The following is a 16,256-nucleotide window of genomic DNA, read 5'->3' as shown; positions in this document are numbered from 1 at the left end:
CCCGACTTGACCAAGTTCTTCCCGCCGTTGATCCAGGACGCCATCTGCGCCGAGATGAATCGAGGAGCCGAGGGCGCTTACTACGACGAATTCGAGCAGCTGTACTGGATGTACTCGGGATGGGACGAAGTGCGGGAGGATTTTGAGCGTGTTTGGCGTCCAATATCGACGAGGTGCGAAAGTACAGGCGCCTGCGCTACGCTGCCAGAAGCGGCGGCAATATGGAACTGCGGGCGGAAGCTGCGCGCTGGGAGGCTGATCTGCTGCCTCGAGCGACGCAAGTCTGTTTGCGTCGACAGGGTCCGGCTGGTGCGTCCGCTAAATCGTTGTAAATGTTCGGTCTATGCTGACCAAGATTGATGCAGGTCTCGCCATCCTTCGACAACGGCACTTTGCTCGCCATCCGATGCTTCGTCCCGAGCAGAGACTCGTCTCACTGCCCAGCTTGCAAAGCCGGCGCGACCTGTGGGCCGAAGCCGCAGAGACTATCAGGAGCTCACTTTACAAACTTGTGGGGCGACCAGTAGTGGGCATCTAGCGGAGTCAGGAGAGTGAGTTGATGAGACGAAATTCTTGAGGTGCAATGGCAGACTGTGCAAGACTACGTATGCCGCTCTAAGTGCGAGGAGAGGCGGCGGCCGAAGACTTGATGCTCGAGCTTAGCTGGGCGAGGTCAAAGTCCAGGTAGCTCCAGCCTTCGTCGCCCTCGCCAACCGTCTCGCTGTCGTCTGCGCTGTCGTCCAAGTCGGGGCTGGCGAGGACGTCGCTCGGCTCGTCGTCGCCGTCCAGACTGAGGACACCCATCGCGAACTCCTCGTCGTGACTGCTTCGTCGCCGCCCTCGCCGGCCGTCGCCCCGGCTCGCCTTCCGCACGACCGCCTCGACGACGTATCGCACCTCCTCATCGCCTTCCTTGAGCAGGACAGGTTTGAACGGCGTCTCAGGCGCGACGTTCGCAAGTCGCTCCTGTTCCTTCTCCTTCGCTGCCTCGCGCTCGGCTCGAGCCTCGGCTGTTCGTCGAGGAGGCTTAGGCGGCTTCGGCGGCTTGTCGCGAGGCTTGATCGGCGTCGGATAATCGGTATGGATCATTCGGTGCGGACGGGACGAGGTTGTCGAGCCAATGGCTATTGGCGAAGTCCGCTTGGGCGACGACGAACGGTCCTCGCCTCGCGCCTTCGCCAGCGTCGCAGCCGCCTGCGCCGCCTCGCGTCTCGCCCGTCGTGCATCTCGCTTGTCCCGCCGCAACTGCGCCTGCTCCTCCGCCGTTCGGTTGCTCGGGTAAGGGACGGGTCCGCGCTCTGGCTCGGGCGGAAAGAGCGAGATGTCGCCTGTGTCCGGATCAATGACGGGCGGAGCGGCAAGGGCGACAAAGGAGAGGTCATCGTAGTCGGCTGCGACGTCGAAAGAAGAGAAGAGGGCGGGAACGGGAGATGGTGCGTGAGAGGGCGGGATGGATGCTGTGACGGACGACGGGGCTGAAGACTGAGAGGAAGAGAGGGATGGCGGGGTGGACGAATCGAAAGAAGCGGGAGAAGCAGGTCGAGCAGACCCGCCTAATCGCACGACGCGAGTGATCTGGACTCGTCCGCCTCCAAGTCCCGCCAGCATCTGTCCTAGCGTCCGCAACGACTCCTCCATGTCGACCTGGTTCAAGCCGACCAGCGTCCCGTCGTCCAGCAAGCCCAGCTCGTACACCGCGACTCCGCCGCCCTCGATCAGCCGCCACTTGAGCTGCGTGCGGAGCTTCGCCATGCGATGTAGTGACGTCGGCAAGAGCTTGAGCTTGTACTCAATCTGTGCGTGGACGCAAATTAGCGAAACTGAGGGGAGACTGCCGCAAAAGCTGTCTGAACGCACATGCCCCTTGTGATCCACTTCCGGCTTCAGTCCTTCCGTCCCCGTGTCCGTCACCGCGATGTCCTCCAGCTCCGGCTCAGCTGGGTCAGACCGCAAGACGGGACTGCCCAGCTTCCCTCGCCCAATGCCGATACTGTCAAAGTCCTCCGCGAGACCCTCGAGCAGGTCGAGTCCCTCGAGAGACCGCGGTCGCCATGCGTGCGGGGGCGTCGAGGAGGTCGAATCGGCGGCGGAGAGGGAAAGAGGCGAAGGGCTGTTGCCGTTTGAGGTTCGGGCGAGCCAGGGCTGTCAGGAGGAGGAAATCAGCGACGAGGGAACGGGTCAAGTCGGACAGACCGCCGCGCACGCTGGGTAATCGCGGAGACTCGGAGTGCTTCTCGCCAAACATTCCGCACTGCGTCTCGAGGAGTAGTCGACTCGTTAAGGTGGCGGCGATGTATGCGATCCCGGAGAGGTGGTGCGGGGAAGAAGCGGCGCGTCCGTTGGCTGTGGCGAGACGTGTGCAGCTACGGAGTGAACCGCTGAGTCGATAGATAGTCTTCAGGCAGCGAGATGGAGGGTGTGCGGTGGTCGAGTCGCGGGGACGATGAGGAGGGTGGGGTGAGTTGGCGACGGTGTATGCGGGCTGGGCAGCGCAGGGAGGGTTGCAGGGCGACTTGAGACAGCGTTCACTCCGTATCCCGGGTGATCAAGAGCGAGAGACCGGAGTGGGAGCGAGCCGAGCGAGGAAGAGGAGCGACTCGCAGAGTTGACTCGCTGTTCTCGCATCGCACAGGGAGCAGGCTGAGCGTGTTCAATGGCAAGATGAGCCTCTGATCAGGCAAGAGCCGGGTGGGAACAAGCGAAGGAGAGCGGAGACCAGCAAGAGGAAGCGAGAATGACGGTCTCGAAAGACACGACTCGATGGAACGGGTCGACCTGGCCGCCCGGATGCAATGCATAAGAGTACAGCAGACAACGACGTCTTTGCGATCAAGCGAGGTGAGGCTGCGCGGCGACGAGGAGGGCGGCGGAGCCTAGGCGAACGCGAACGTCTTGGTGGTCGACGTCGTGGGCTGTCGGCGAGAAATCGTCAGTGCACGCAGGCGCGCGACGATGTGAGCACACTCACTGTCCTCGACCTCGCCCCATCGGTCAATCTGGCTCTGCACCTCGACGTGCGCCGCCTTTGCTGCCTCGTCGACTGAGAGGAAGCCCTCGACAAGTCCGAGGGCGATCAAGTACGACTTGGAGGCCAAGACTGCGCGCTCGAAGGCTGCGTGGAGGCGCATATCGGCACAAGCACGGTGTAGGACATGAAGCAGCGAACGCACCCGCAAGCTTGTACGCATCGTAATCGGACACGACCGAGCCAAGCTTGAGGATGGTCGCGTCGGGCTGCTTCGTGTTGAGGATGCCTTCGTACAGGTTGACCTTGACGTCGTAGGTCTTCTCGACCCAGTCGATCAGGGGCTTCCAGTGCGCCTCCTGCAGCTTGACGAGCCGCTGGGGGAACTCCTCGTGGAAGCTGTCGTGAGCGTAGAGAAGGTCAGGAGAGTCTCCACAACTTGCGATGACAGAAGTACGCACCAGACGGTATCGGTGTCGAGGTAGCGGAGGAGGTAGGCGACGACATCCTTGCGGGTCGACTCGTTGTTCAAGCCGTCAATCGCGCGGGCCGCAATCGAGGTCTACCAGGCGGCTTGTCAGAGTCGCTCTTCACTTGAGCGCTGGTGTGAGCTCACCATTGGCAGCGTATGAGGCTTGAGAACCGACTTCTGGTTCTCCCACTCGTCCGCAATGCACAGCGCGACCGGCAACCGCTCCTTCGGCACGAGCAGCGGGACGCCGCCCGGCGTTTTCAGTGTCCGTTTGTCGAGCAGGACAGCGAAGTTGCCTGTGCGAAGCGAGTTGAGCCGGGTGAGCCAGACGAGCAGGGGAGGAGCAGGTGAGAGACGCACCCTCTGGACGACCCTCGACTCCGACCGTCTTCCAGAATCGCTTCATCTGCTTCTCCGCGCCTGCAAGTTAGATCCCAGTCAGCTTTAACCCCGCCTGAGCGGAAATGAGGTGGACTCGCGGTTCGTCTGCGAGTCGGCGGCAGCGGCGGCATTGAGCGGCGCGGACGAGCTCGCGCAGCGCGTGCACGGTGCAGCAGCCTGGAAAAGCCTTTTTGACACAGCGGAGCGCAGCATAGTGGGAGCGAAGGTGGCGGTTGTTTCCCAAGATGAAGGAGCGAACTCTCTGCTCCTGACAACTCGCCGCCACACGCCAGAAGCAGCCAGAGTGAGTGTGCATTGCCCGTGATCACACGCAGGACGCATCCTGACCCGCTCGCGACGCACGCAGACCCCTCGCACACGTTCCCACTCTCATCTCCCTGCTTCCCTCGAACCCCTCTCCATCGCGCCACACCCGCTCGACAAAGCACACCAGATTCTCACGATGGCCGATACTGGTTTGACAAGCCGGCAAGCCCGCGCGACCTACCACCCGAAGGGCTACGGCGTCTCGGAGGGCCTCAAGCGCGCTCGCCAACCGTTCCGAACCCGCAACATGATCACCGGCGGCCTCATTTCCGCCTTCGCCTTCTCCGTCTACATGTACTCGATCCGCGCAGTCGCCCAGGACGACTTTGCCGACCTCGCCGAACCTGTCTCGGAGGATACCCGTCGGAACTTGCGGTCGATCGAGGAGGAGAAGCGGTACAACGAGGCGCTCGTCGCGGACCGGCTCGCACCACAGCCTGCGAGTACTGCTGCGGCGCCTCAGGCCACGACTGTCGCGGCGCCCGTACCAGGACAGCCGTCGGTATTGCAGATGGTCCAGGGAGCCTTTGGAGGACGCGGTGCGGAGAGCAAGATTGTATGGGGTGCGCCGTCGGTCGACAGGCTCGGGCGAATGGGCGCGGAGGTATCGCAGGAGCAGTACTCACGCCGGCTGGTGTAGCGACAAGTCGACTCGCAACTTTCGACCTCTCCACTCTTCACCTGACTCCCGTGCCACAGACGGGCACGGTGCTCGGTACATTTCGACCCCTGGCTCATCCTGGAAGGTCGCTCTTGCTTCGCGCCAGCCCACCAGGCCTCTTGGCGAGCGCTGGCCCATGTCGACTTGCGAAGGTCGCAAGGAATCGCCCGCCGTTCGTCGCGAAGCTGCGCCTGCGTCTCGCTGCTTTTCTATCGTACTTTTCAGACCACCAAGCTCCAGCTGCGCCGCATCAGGCGTCGCGGGACCGTCTACAAGAAGAGCGAGGTCGACCGCGGGGAGCGTATCTCGCCTCTCGAATGCTGGATTGCTATGCGCTCGATTTGGTTCACATTGCGTGCGTCGTGAAGGGATTGCACGATGTCTCTGCGGGGCAGAGAGCGGACGATCAGATCAAGCGAGCCTCGCGGCCGTCGCTGCGCCTCCACATCCGCGCACCGCGCTGATCTCCTTCCTCTCCTTCACCTCACACGGCTTGAACCAGCTTCCAAAGCTTCGGAACCGCAAACATGCCTTACAAGTTCGAGCAGAAGTGCGTCGACTATCCATCGACGCTTCCATCGCCTTGCACGCCCGCTCTCCGTCATCCTCCCCACCTCGCACGAAACCGACGGCTGCAGACCTCCCACGTCGACGGCGAGGACATGGCTGACGTTGGAACATGATGTTTGTAGGAACATGCAGTACAAGCACCTCGGCCCGACTGGCCTGCTGGTCTCTGTGTTTGTCCCGACTTCCTCCTCCTCCACATCTCGGTCTGGCGCTGACAACCGCTCAACAGGCTCTCGTACGGCGGCTGGCTCACCGTCGGTGGTAAGTCACATCGATGTGAACTTGCGAAGCTGTCTCTGACGCGACTACCGCCGCCTGTGCCTCCTCCGCCCTCCCAACCTCCTTTTCGCCTCTTCTCGCAGGATCCGTCAAGGGGCAGACCAACACCGACCTGATCAAGTGCGCATTGGACCACGGTGTCAACTTCTTCGACAATGCCGAAGGTTCGTTTCATTCACATCGTCTCATTCATCCCCCGCCTCTCCCTCGCCTCCTCCTTCTCGGCTCGCCCCTTCCTTACATTCAGATCCTGAGCTCCGAAACAATGTGTACTGATCTGTTGTCGCCTCTTGCCGCCAGTCTACGCCAAGTGAGGACGATTCTGTCGCCCAGACTTTGACAGCGCCCGCAACGCTGCAATTCGGTACTGACGCCCTCTTCACCTCGCAGCGGCGAGTCTGAGATCGCCATGGGTCAGGCCTTCAAGGAGCTCGACGTCGACCGCAGCCAGATCGTTGTCACTACCAAGATCTTCTTCGGCACTGGCAAGAGCGACCCGAATCAGCGCGGCCTCTCTCGCAAGCACATCATTGAGGGGATGAGGGCTTCGCTCAAGAGGCTCCAGCTCGACTACGTTGACGTCGTTTTTGCGCACCGTCCGGACGTCGCTACGCCCATGGAGGAGTTTGTCCGCGCCATGAACTGGGTTATTGACCAGGGATGGGCTTTTTACTACGGCACGAGTGAGTGGACTGCGCAGCAGATCCAGGAGGCGATTGGTATTGCAGACCGCCTCGGTCTCCAGCGCCCTATCGTCGAACAGCCGCAGTACTCGATCCTCCACCGCGAGAAGTTCGAGGTAGAGTACGCCCCGCTCTTCAAGAACTACGGGCTCGGCACGACGATCTGGTCGCCGCTTGCGGGCGGCGAGCTCTCCGGCAAGTACGCCAACGGCGTGAGTTCAGGAGCGCTTCCTGCGAAAAGATCGCGTTGCTGATCTTCCGCTTGGACAGATTCCCGAAGACTCGCGCTGGAAGACCAACCCGAACTTCTACGAGAAGCAGATCAAGGAGTACGAGTCGCCCGAGGGGCAGGCAAGGCAGGCCAAGATCCGCAAGCTCGGCGACGTCGCCAAGCGCCTCGACTCGACTACCGCCGCCGTCGCCCTCGCCTGGTGCGCCAAAAACCCGAACGTATCGACTGTCATCTTGGGTGCTACCAAGGTTGCGCAGCTCGAGGAAAACTTCAAGGCTCTCGATGTTCTGCCGAAGATCACGGACGACATCGTGAAGGAGATTGACGAGATCTTCGAGAACAAGCCCGACCAGCTCCCGACCTACGGCCGCGCCTAAATCGTCAAGCGGCGCGCAGGCAGCAGCGGAGAGGACGACGGGAGGAGGAGGATAGCAACCTTCCCAAAAGTGCGGTACCTCCGTCGAATCAACTGCAAATGACCTTCAGTACAGTGTTCCAGCATGCTCTGGTTTGCCCTCCTGCGTTTGCGGGGCATCCATACGGTTTGCCCGTTCCTGGCGCGAGATGACTTCTGGCTCGATCGAAGGCTTTGTTACAGAACCGCCCTTCTACTCCTTCGGATCCCTCTCCCACACTTCCGGCATCGGGTACGCCTGCTTCATCCGCTCCAGCCATGCAGCACAGCGCTCGTCTGCCTCGTACACGTCGTAAGCCAGTTTGGGGGAGACGGAACGCAGGAGGCGATAGTCAGACAGCACGTAGAAATCCTGTGTGTATCGAGGAGTGGTCAGCTTTAAGACGACACCGCAAGATACGGAGCTCGAGCGGACGGTGTAGCCTGGCTTCGAGGGCGAGGTGAAGAAGAGGTTTCCGTTCGCAAGCTTGTCGGCCGTGGCTTCCTTGATCCGCTCGTGTAACTGCTTCACGATCTCGGCTGCTTCCGAAGCTGTCAGACAATGCGCCTTGGGGTGGAGAAGGCGGATGGAGCTGGACTTACCTCTCTCCTGCTCCGTCCTGGACGACACCTTGGCCCAAACACCTTCTCCGAGCCTCGCATCACTAGTCCAGTAAGCCCTCGTCTGGGTGAGATGAAGTCAGCTCAGTGCATGAACAAAGCAGGAGGGAGACTGAGCACCTCTCCATCGAACAGCTTCGCCATAAGAGGAGCGAAGATGCCCCAAACCGAACGATGCGGCGTCATATGGGCATGGTAATCTGCGCCTCCGCATGCTTTGTCAGTAATGGCAGATCTTGATGTTAGCCAGCGACACGCACCGGCAGCAGCTTGCTTTGCCTGCGAGTATCCGGCAGAGACGAGGTCGACAGGCGCAATTGCTTCGGGGATGAAGAGGTTCGGCCTGTCCGGGTATTCCTTGTCAAGATACGCGGCGATCTTGTCGCTGTCCATCAAGTATGAGCCATCCTCGCGCTGGATGATGGGGGCTAAGCGAGGAAAAGGGCGTCAAAGAGAGAGTATGACGGCCTTGAGAGCGGGTTACGCACTGGTAGCCTTCTGCACTTCTAGCCTGTCCTTCCAAATAAAGCGCAGGTCGTGGTACGTGACCTCCTCGACTTCGAACGGCAGCTGTTTGTGGATGAGCGCGAGGCGAGTGCGAAGGCAAGAGGGCGAGAAGAAGACGCCGCTCGGCTGGGGCACGAGGTCGAAGAGCTTGATGGGCATCAGGAGGAGCGCTCGAAGCAAGTCGCAGCTGGATTGAGTGAGAGGAAGAGGAGGAAGAGCAGCTCGCTCGCTGAATCAGCACGGTGCGGGGCCCAAGCGACGGTCCGGCCGATAGCAGCGTGCTCGTCGCGACGAGAGCGAGCAGGTTGAGCCAGCGCAGAAGCGTACGAGCTTGGCGAAGGTGATGCGGGAGGAGGAGGAGGCGAGGGCGGACGAGGAGGAGGGACTTCGGAGAAAACGTGATTGAGCAAACCTGGCAGTACAAACAATACAGAGATACAGCAAGAACGTCGAGTCTTCACTGCTCCGTCCCTCGGTAGAACCCGTACCCACGCAATGCGAACGCCTGGTCCGGATCCAGCCTGACCACTCCCGTCTCCGCTTCGTAGTCCCTCCAAAGCCGCACCATCTCTGTCAGGCGCTCTGGCTCGTCGTTGGCGAGGTCGCGAGTTTCGCCGGCGTCCGAGGCGAGGTTGTAGAGGCTCCATTTGGCGTCTTTGCCGGGGATCCAGACGGCTTTCCAGCTGCGCGGGCGTGCTACGGTGAGCGCACGGTGGACGGGAGAGAAGCGAATGTACTTACGGCCCTTGGCGGATAGCAGACTGTCCGAAGACTGCGAGACGGAGCCGAATCAGCACACGCAAGGCGAATGAGCGAGAGCGGGGACGAAACTCACGTTCCCAGCCGTGCACAGCGTTGTCGTCGTGGACGTACTCGGCCTTGTTCGTCAAGTATCTGACCCACGAGCGTCCGCGCGGCTGGAGAACTTTGCGGCCGCGGTACTCGGGAGCAGGATGAGTGATGTCGGCCATCTCGAGCTGCGGGAGGAAAAGTCAGCAGTCGAGCAGATCCAAGCGAGAATGCCGGACTCACAATGGTAGGAAGGATGTCCATGATGGTGCAGAACTCGTGCGAGATCTCGCCGTTGCGGAAGTTCGGGTAGCGGAGGAGTGCAGGACAGCGGATGCCGCCTTCGGTGATCCAAGCCTGCGCGAGCGAGAGTCGGCGAGCGATTCCAGGAGAGGACGAGGCACAGCGCACCTTGTACATCCGGTTCGGCGCCGTGGCAGCCTGCGCCCAAGCGGGTCCGATCGACGTGAACGAGTTGTAGCGGCCGATATTGTTGAGACTGTTGTCGAAGAAGCGCTCGATCGTCTTCTGGAACTCTTCGCCGAGGACAGGAAGCGCCTCGAGCATGGCTCCCTCGGCGCCGTTGTCGCTGCAGAAGAAGATGAAGGTCGACTCGTAGGTGCCGGTCTCCTTGAGCCACGAGACGACGCGGCCAATCTCGGCGTCCATGACTGGCGAGCACGCGGGTCAGCAAGCGTCAAAAGGAAGGAAGCGTACGCACCCTCGATCATTGCCGCGTACACCTCCATCTTGCGCGCAGAGACGGCCTTTTCCTCCCCCGTCATCTCGTCCCAGGGCTTGTCCTCGAACGTCGACACGATCGGCAGCGACGTGACATCCTCGTCCATGAGCCCTTCCCGCTTGAGCGCTGCGAGTCGGCGTTGTCGAAGCGCCTCAGGTCCGTCGTCGTACTTCCCGCGGTACTTGGCGATAATTTCGGGCGGCGCCTGCAGCGGCCAGTGCGGCGCAGTGTACGGCAAGTACGCAAAGAAAGGCTTGGTCGAGTCGTGTTCCTCGAGATAGCCGAGCATGCGGTTCGTGAAGGTCGTGGTCGAGTAGAAAGGTTTGGCAAAGGTGCGGTGGTCGACAAAGTTGCCGTCCTCGACGTAGATTGGCGGGAGAACCTTGACGGCAGGCGTGCCGTCGTCGAGGTACGGCTCATAGCCGTAGTGGTTGCCGCCGCCTGGGAGGAGACCAAAGACGCGGTCGAACCCGCGAGCGTGAGGAAGGCTGTCGGGCGTCATGCCGAGGTGCTGTGCGCAGAGGTATCAGCTCACAGTGCAACAGAGTAGAGGAAGGGCCCGCACTCACCCATTTGCCGCTCATGTAGGTCCCGTAGCCGTTGTCCTGGAGGATCTCGCTCAAGGCGGCGACCCGCTGATTGAGCATGCCCTCGTAGCCGGCCTTGCCCTGGAACACTTCATTTCGCGAGATCGTCTCGGCCATCTGGCCAAGTCCCGCGAGGTGGTTGTCTGTGCCCGAGAAGAGCATCTTGCGAAGGGAAAAAGGAGGAGGTCAGGTTGCAGCTCTGAAGAGGGCAACTCACCACTGCACTGGGGCGCACCGAGCGAGTTGGAGAGCACGCTGACGCTGTGTGAAAGCCAGAGAGACGCATGCCCTCCTTGGCGAGACCATCAAGGTTGGGAGTTGCGACTTCTCCGCCGAAGCAACCCAGATCAGAGAAGCCGAGGTCGTCGGCGAGGATGAGGAGGATGTTGGGCTTGGTTGTGAGTGCAGGCATCGTGCGCAGTCAGCCAGAAGAAGCGAGAGCGATGCGAGCGGGGAGGAGAGGGGAAGGAAGGGCGGAGCAAGAGGGAGGGGGAAGCGAGTCCAGCGCGAGTCTGCTTCGATAGCCATTCCCCGCACTGGCCACAGATGGCGCGAGACTTGCGCAATGTGGGCGCACAGGCGGAGGAGGGAGAGCGGCGGCCGTCCTCAGGCCGTCGTCCGGCCGGAGCAGCTCGACTGATGAAGTCCTTTGCCGCCGCCCACTCGCTCGCTGCCGGCTAAAGTGCACGACCAGCAAATCGAGCCTTGGTTTGTCTGCCGAAACCGCGTTACCGCTGTGCCTGCGAACGCCGCAGCTGCTGAGGAAGCGAGACGGCGGAGAGGGAGGGTGGGGGCACGACTCGAGCTTTGCGACGGCCGTTGGAGACGTTTCCGAAGTCGGGTCCGCCCTTCACAGGCCGTGGTACGGCCTGCGCGCCCCGCCCGGGGCTCCCTCTATCCATCCCGCACATCTCTGGCTTCCTCCGTCGCCGCTTCCTCTTCTCTCCCGCTTCTCTATCCCCTTGCTGGCCCCATGCTCCCCGAATGCAAGCGGAACGATTCTATGGACGAGGAGAAAGGCACCGAGATGCGCATCGAAGACGCCAAGGTCACTATCGAAGCCGTCCACACCGTCTCGCGTCGAGCAATCGGCTGCGTCCTCGGAGCCTGCTTTGCCATCTTTGCGGCCGTCTTCGGCGTCACCTCGACCGGCGTATACGCTGCTGCCATCGGTGCCGGCGCAGGCAATGTCAGCGAGACTCCCTGGTTCTCCAACACCGCTCAAGTGTGTTGCCTTCCTTTGGTCTGGACTGCTTCCCTCAACTGACAGCTCGCCCGGTGCTTACAGATCTGCCAAGTCATCCTCGGACCGCTCGTTTCCTTGAGCGCCGACCTTTGGGGCCGCAAGCCGTTCATGGTCGCCGGACTGGCGATTGGGGCGGTCGGCGCCATCGTCACGAGCACCTCGCACATGCACCAAGTCGCTCTCGTCGGCGTCGTCCTCACCGGCATCGGCTTCTCCCCGCAAGGACTCTACGTCGCCATCTGCTCCGAGGTCATGCCTCGCTCGCGGCGGCCGAAGATGCAAGCTATCTTCAACATCGCGAGCTCGCTCGGCGGGACAATGGGCATCGCTGCGGGCGGACTCTACGTCAAATACAACGTGGTCGGCGCCGGCTGGAGGATGGTGCGTCTGCTCCTCTTCTTCGAGTCTCACCTTCTTTCCTGACTTTGCCTCCCGCAGATCTACGGTACCCTCGCTATCGCCTGTAAGCGCGAGCGCCTCACTTATGCGAGCGACAGCTGACCTCCGCTTCACAGACGGCCTCGCATGCATCGCCATCTTCCTGTCGTACCGGCCTCTCCAGAAGCGTCCCGACGTCTCCGCCGTCTTCCACCAGCGCAACCCTGCCCTCGTGCTCGACCTCGTCGGTGTCGCACTCCTCATCTGCGGCGTCCCTCCGCTCTACTATGGCCTTATCTCCGCCCTCAACCCGTACAAGTGGTCGGATGCCCATGTTCTCGCGCCGCTCCTGACCGGCGTTGCTGGTCTCGTCGCTTTCGGTTTCTGGGGTGAGTTGAGCCAAATTGTTCAGTTGTTATGCTAGACTGACCACCCTTTCCGCAGAATGGAAGGGCAACAAGGAAGGCTTGCTGCACCATGCCCTCTTCTCCAAGTCTCGTAACTACGGCCTCTCTATCGCCCTCCTCTTCCTTGAAGGCATTCTCTTCTTCTCCTTCAACGCTTTCTGGGCGCGAGAAGCAACCCTTATCCTCGGTCTTCCTGCATGGGTGCGCTTCCGCTCTTCGAACTTGCCTCTCCTCTTCGGCTGATAGCTCACGAACTGCAACAGCTCGCCGGCATCAACTTCTTGTGGTTCTTCATTCCCAGCGTGAGCTGTTACGTCTCTCAATGCGAAATGATCAGAGACTGACCGCTCCGTCGCGCAGACATTGGCAACACCCGTCTTTGGCTGGGCCTCCCAACGCTTCAAGGAGGTCAAGATCTCCCTCATTGTCGGGTTTGGTCTCTTCCTCGTCGCCAGTAGTGCGTAACCTTCGTCGACGTTGGTCTGGACAGCGCAGCTGACGGTTTGTCGTCCGCGCAGTCGGCATGGCTACCGTTAACCCTGACAGCCGCATCGCCTTCCGAGTCTACGCCGCCATCGCAGGCATCGCCTTCGCCAGTCCCTTGACCCTCATGTCCGTCTGCGCTCAACTCGCCGCCCCGCCTCAACTCCTCGCCCTCGCGTCAATCAACCTCCTCGTCTCGCGCGCGCTCGGCGGTGTCGTCGCCGTGGCGTGCTACAACGCCGTCTCGAAGACCAAGATTGCAGCGTTGGTCGGCCCTCGCCTCGCAGCAGCCGTCACCCCGCTCGGCTTTCCCTCGAGCGAGCTTCCTGGCCTCGTCCACGCCGCTCAGCTTTCAGGCGCGGAGAGCGTCGCAGCGCTCAAGGAGCTCAAGGGAGCGACTCCGACCGTCATCAAGGCCGTACAACTCGCCATGCGACAAGTCTACGCCGACAGTTGTGAGTCGCGCTTCCCCCCTCTTCCGCATACGTCCGTACTGACCCACTGTCGCGCAGATCGATGGGTTTGGGTTATTGCGGCGCCGGTGGCCTTGATCGCCATCGTCCTCGTCCTCCTGCTCGAACCAATCGCGCCTATGATGACCGCTCGAGTCGACGCTCCTGCCGACGTCAAGAACGACGCGCAGACATCCCTCGAGCGCGAAGTGGAGGCTATCTGAACGAATGTCAAATGGCTGTAGCTGTCCAGTTGTCGTGTAAACTCCGTATCGCTACCAAAGTCACGCCTTCCGAGCTGCGGAAGCGAAGCGCAAGGAGCAGCAGCTCGCTCAGAACCGCTTCCTGAGAGCTGAGTGTGCGCTTGCCCGTACCGCGAACGAGACCTGGCTCGAAAAGATTGCTGGCCACGCCGCAGGACGACACCCCTGCCCGGAGCAACAGATCGGAGCGTCGGAATGACCCCTTTGCACGACCCGACGACTAGCTCCACCACGCAAAGTCGAGGTCGCTCATCCCGTTTCTCAGCTCGCCGTACTCCGGCAGACTGTACTCGAGGATCGCAGTGTCTGCAAGCAGGTCGTCGAGAGTCGGGTCGAAAGCGGCGCCAGAAGCCGAGGGGAAAGCGGCGGTAGGATCGACAAACGGTATCGAACTGGGTTCGGGTGCTGCGAGGCAATACATCAGTCAGGAAGGGCGACTTTGAGGCGGAAGCCATGGCACTCACGGCGAACGAGGGGCTGGCGCATCTGCTGAATGAGCGCAAGGCTCTTCTGAGCAATCGAGTTGTGTGAGGCGGCGACGAAGTACCCTTCTGCTGCGTCGAGAAGCCGGGCGTCCGCAGCTGGCGTCCCGGACGCGTCGTCCGTAGCGTTGTCGCTTGCAATGCCGCAGATGACCAGCGCCGCGGCGCAGATCTGATGTAATATCATCCAATGGTGTCCTTCGTGCTCTTGTAGGGTTGGAACCTCACGCAGCATGATCCGTGCGGTTTCGAGCGTTTCCGGCGAGCGTGGATCGGACGGTTGGCGAAGAAGGCGCAGGATCCAGTATGAGGTCGTGACGCGAGAGAAGGAGCGCAAAAACTGTATAAGGACGTGTCAGTCCTCGTCGTTGAGGAGCGGAGGAAAGTCTGAACGAACGGGAGAGTCCGCAAAGTCCTGTTCTGCCTGCTGCTGCAGTCGGTCGAGTGCTGCTCGTTGGGTCGAGACGCGAGGCGGCGAGAGCTCCGTTGCAAAGCGAGTCTCGTAGACGACTCGGGCGACGTCGAAAAGAAAGTTGAGGTAGGCGACAGAGGTGAAGTCGGCGAGGTCGCCATACCGCTGGGTCGATCCGACATCCATCCTGCGAAAAGACGTAAGCCACGACATGAGCACAGCAAGCGACAGCACGCACACGCTCGGTGGTGCGCCTTTCACCTCGTCCGGCGATATGACTGTTCCAAAGGAAGGTCAGTCTTGTTGACTTGTTGAGGGAAAAAAAAAAGAGACAGCTCGAACGCACAAGGATGCTCCGAGTACAGCCAGTGCGAGATGCACAGCGCCCAGCAGACCCGCTTCCTAATCTCCCTGGACGCCTTCGTCTCCCATTCCGTCGCAGGCGCAACCGTCGGCGCCGGTACAGCATCAATGTCGAGGTGCAGCCGCAGCTGTCGAAGCGCAATCATGGAATGGTCGACGAGCGAGTTGATCGAGCGGAAGTTGCCGGCTGTGCGACCGCTCAAGGCGAGGTAGCCGACCGCCTGGAGCGCGAGCATGCTCCGGTTCTCGAGGAAGTTGGAGTAGTAGAGACTGGCGATTGAGGCGTCCGTCCAGTGTCCAGCGAGTTCTTCGAGCATCGACGCGTCCATGCCCAGCGTCCGGCAAACGTCGCTGGTCGCGAGTCTCGCGCCGACTGCGAGCTGTGCAAAGAAGCTGGCCTGGAGGCGCGGCGCGTTAGCGAGCACGAATCTCATCGATGTTCTCCTTCACAAAACAAGACGCACCAGCCAAGCCGCGAAGCACCGTTCGTACTGTGCCGGTCCATCAACAGACCAGAACAGCTCCAGGTGCCGTGTCCGCGCAGGTACCGAGGCGACTGGATGTAGAGCGCCAGTTGTGACCATGCAGTGGTGGATGAGCGTGTCGGAAACCGTCTTGGTCGGGCCGACGGCGGCGAGAGAGCTGCGCGAAGGGAAGAGGCGGAAGATGTTGCGAGCTGACGGGAGGAGCATGGCCTGCGAGAAACATGTCAGTGGCGAATCAGGTGCTGTAGCTGAACGAGCCGACGCACCGAGTCCTGTTTCTGCGGGTCGAAGAACGGCAGTCCTCGCGGACCGACAAACTCGGGCGTCTCCCGTTGAGAGTCGAGGACCTGCGGAGACCAATCAGCCAAACTGCGTCAATGTTGCGCGTAGACTTGCACGCACGTTCTGCTCGATGGTGAACTCGTCAGGACTCTGTACAGCGGCCCGCTTCGAAGCCCGACCGTCCGCATCTACTTCGTCTGCCGTTCGCTGCCGTCGACCCAGGTTGCTCGAAGGCTCCGCATCATCAGATGCGTGAGCTGCAGCGCCGACAAGGGTCTCGAGATAGGACAGGCGACTCTGAAGCGACTCGAAGGTTTTGCGGAACAAAGCGAGTTCGGAGCGGGCGCCTGCCCGGACTTCGGATGAGGTGCCGACGACGCTGCCGCTTTCGTCAACAAGAGGGCTGTCGGATAGGCCGGTCAGTTGAGCCTACGGAGTGAGCGGCAGGGAAGAAGAACGCACGAAGAGGTCGAGCGGGCCGGCAGGCTACTCTCCTCCGCTGGAGCGCAAAGCGCCGACTTTCCTCGCTTGATGCAGGACGAGCAAGGGTACGTTCGGTCGCTGTTCCAGACGTATCAGCGCGACGCTGAGCTGGGCGAGAGAGGCGGAACAGAGTATCACCATTTGCTCTGCAGGTTCAAGGTGTCAGCCTCATTCGCTAGAAATGCAGAGGGCGGTACGCACTTTAAGCCTGACACACTCCGTGCACGCACGGACGGGCCGCTTGCCCAGCTTCTTTACGGTGCTCATGCCGCGGAAAGTGGGGCGCGAGAGAGAGCAGGTCGAGGACGTC

The 16,256-nt window shown here is 61.3% G+C and overlaps 8 protein-coding genes across 8 annotated transcripts; 3 read left to right on the top strand and 5 right to left on the bottom strand.

Moving 5' to 3' along the window:
* Positions 1–615: 615 nt before the first annotated feature.
* On the bottom strand, positions 616–2,245 carry RHTO_02912 (gtp binding protein 2; the record flags this gene model as incomplete). The annotated part of the gene is made up of 3 exons (XM_016416584.1): positions 616–1,794; positions 1,858–2,142; positions 2,204–2,245. The coding sequence occupies 3 exons, from the start codon at positions 2,243–2,245 to the stop codon at positions 616–618; spliced, it is 1,506 nt and encodes a 501-aa protein (XP_016276303.1).
* A 584-nt stretch (positions 2,246–2,829) lies between these two features.
* On the bottom strand, positions 2,830–3,949 carry RHTO_02911 (ATP synthase mitochondrial f1 complex assembly factor 2; the record flags this gene model as incomplete). The annotated part of the gene is made up of 7 exons (XM_016416583.1): positions 2,830–2,912; positions 2,969–3,112; positions 3,171–3,364; positions 3,427–3,527; positions 3,582–3,733; positions 3,798–3,857; positions 3,913–3,949. 7 exons carry the CDS (start codon positions 3,947–3,949, stop codon positions 2,830–2,832), a joined length of 771 nt encoding a protein of 256 aa, XP_016276302.1.
* Positions 3,950–4,281: 332 nt separating this feature from the next.
* On the top strand, positions 4,282–4,785 carry RHTO_02910 (Coiled-coil domain-containing protein 56; the record flags this gene model as incomplete). The annotated part of the gene is made up of 1 exon (XM_016416582.1): positions 4,282–4,785. One exon carries the CDS (start codon positions 4,282–4,284, stop codon positions 4,783–4,785), a length of 504 nt encoding a protein of 167 aa, XP_016276301.1.
* A 548-nt stretch (positions 4,786–5,333) lies between these two features.
* RHTO_02909 (voltage-gated potassium channel beta-2 subunit) lies at positions 5,334–6,947 on the top strand (the record flags this gene model as incomplete). The annotated part of the gene is made up of 7 exons (XM_016416581.1): positions 5,334–5,356; positions 5,499–5,546; positions 5,606–5,637; positions 5,739–5,819; positions 5,956–5,965; positions 6,046–6,550; positions 6,609–6,947. The coding sequence occupies 7 exons, from the start codon at positions 5,334–5,336 to the stop codon at positions 6,945–6,947; spliced, it is 1,038 nt and encodes a 345-aa protein (XP_016276300.1).
* A 231-nt stretch (positions 6,948–7,178) lies between these two features.
* RHTO_02908 (Glutathione S-transferase) lies at positions 7,179–8,251 on the bottom strand (the record flags this gene model as incomplete). Its single annotated transcript, XM_016416580.1, has 6 exons — positions 7,179–7,337; positions 7,401–7,504; positions 7,568–7,649; positions 7,706–7,785; positions 7,846–8,013; positions 8,074–8,251. The coding sequence occupies 6 exons, from the start codon at positions 8,249–8,251 to the stop codon at positions 7,179–7,181; spliced, it is 771 nt and encodes a 256-aa protein (XP_016276299.1).
* A 298-nt stretch (positions 8,252–8,549) lies between these two features.
* RHTO_02907 (arylsulfatase) lies at positions 8,550–10,622 on the bottom strand (the record flags this gene model as incomplete). Its single annotated transcript, XM_016416579.1, has 8 exons — positions 8,550–8,775; positions 8,834–8,864; positions 8,928–9,069; positions 9,125–9,238; positions 9,293–9,552; positions 9,603–10,134; positions 10,193–10,372; positions 10,428–10,622. The coding sequence occupies 8 exons, from the start codon at positions 10,620–10,622 to the stop codon at positions 8,550–8,552; spliced, it is 1,680 nt and encodes a 559-aa protein (XP_016276298.1).
* A 561-nt stretch (positions 10,623–11,183) lies between these two features.
* RHTO_02906 (MFS transporter, Sugar transporter) lies at positions 11,184–13,400 on the top strand (the record flags this gene model as incomplete). Its single annotated transcript, XM_016416578.1, has 9 exons — positions 11,184–11,435; positions 11,499–11,837; positions 11,895–11,919; positions 11,972–12,223; positions 12,279–12,442; positions 12,505–12,543; positions 12,602–12,698; positions 12,760–13,179; positions 13,237–13,400. 9 exons carry the CDS (start codon positions 11,184–11,186, stop codon positions 13,398–13,400), a joined length of 1,752 nt encoding a protein of 583 aa, XP_016276297.1.
* A 259-nt stretch (positions 13,401–13,659) lies between these two features.
* On the bottom strand, positions 13,660–16,213 carry RHTO_02905 (C6 transcription factor; the record flags this gene model as incomplete). Its single annotated transcript, XM_016416577.1, has 11 exons — positions 13,660–13,844; positions 13,904–14,261; positions 14,319–14,520; positions 14,572–14,611; positions 14,680–15,094; positions 15,161–15,391; positions 15,448–15,528; positions 15,584–15,866; positions 15,926–16,024; positions 16,085–16,092; positions 16,148–16,213. 11 exons carry the CDS (start codon positions 16,211–16,213, stop codon positions 13,660–13,662), a joined length of 1,968 nt encoding a protein of 655 aa, XP_016276296.1.
* Positions 16,214–16,256: the final 43 nt, after the last annotated feature.

The sequence above is a fragment of the Rhodotorula toruloides genome (genome assembly GCF_000320785.1).
Source record: "Rhodotorula toruloides NP11 unplaced genomic scaffold Scaffold2, whole genome shotgun sequence".
Lineage (NCBI taxonomy): Eukaryota > Fungi > Basidiomycota > Microbotryomycetes > Sporidiobolales > Sporidiobolaceae > Rhodotorula > Rhodotorula toruloides.
Note: the sequence above shows the minus strand (reverse complement) of the source record. Positions and strands in the feature narration are given on the sequence as shown.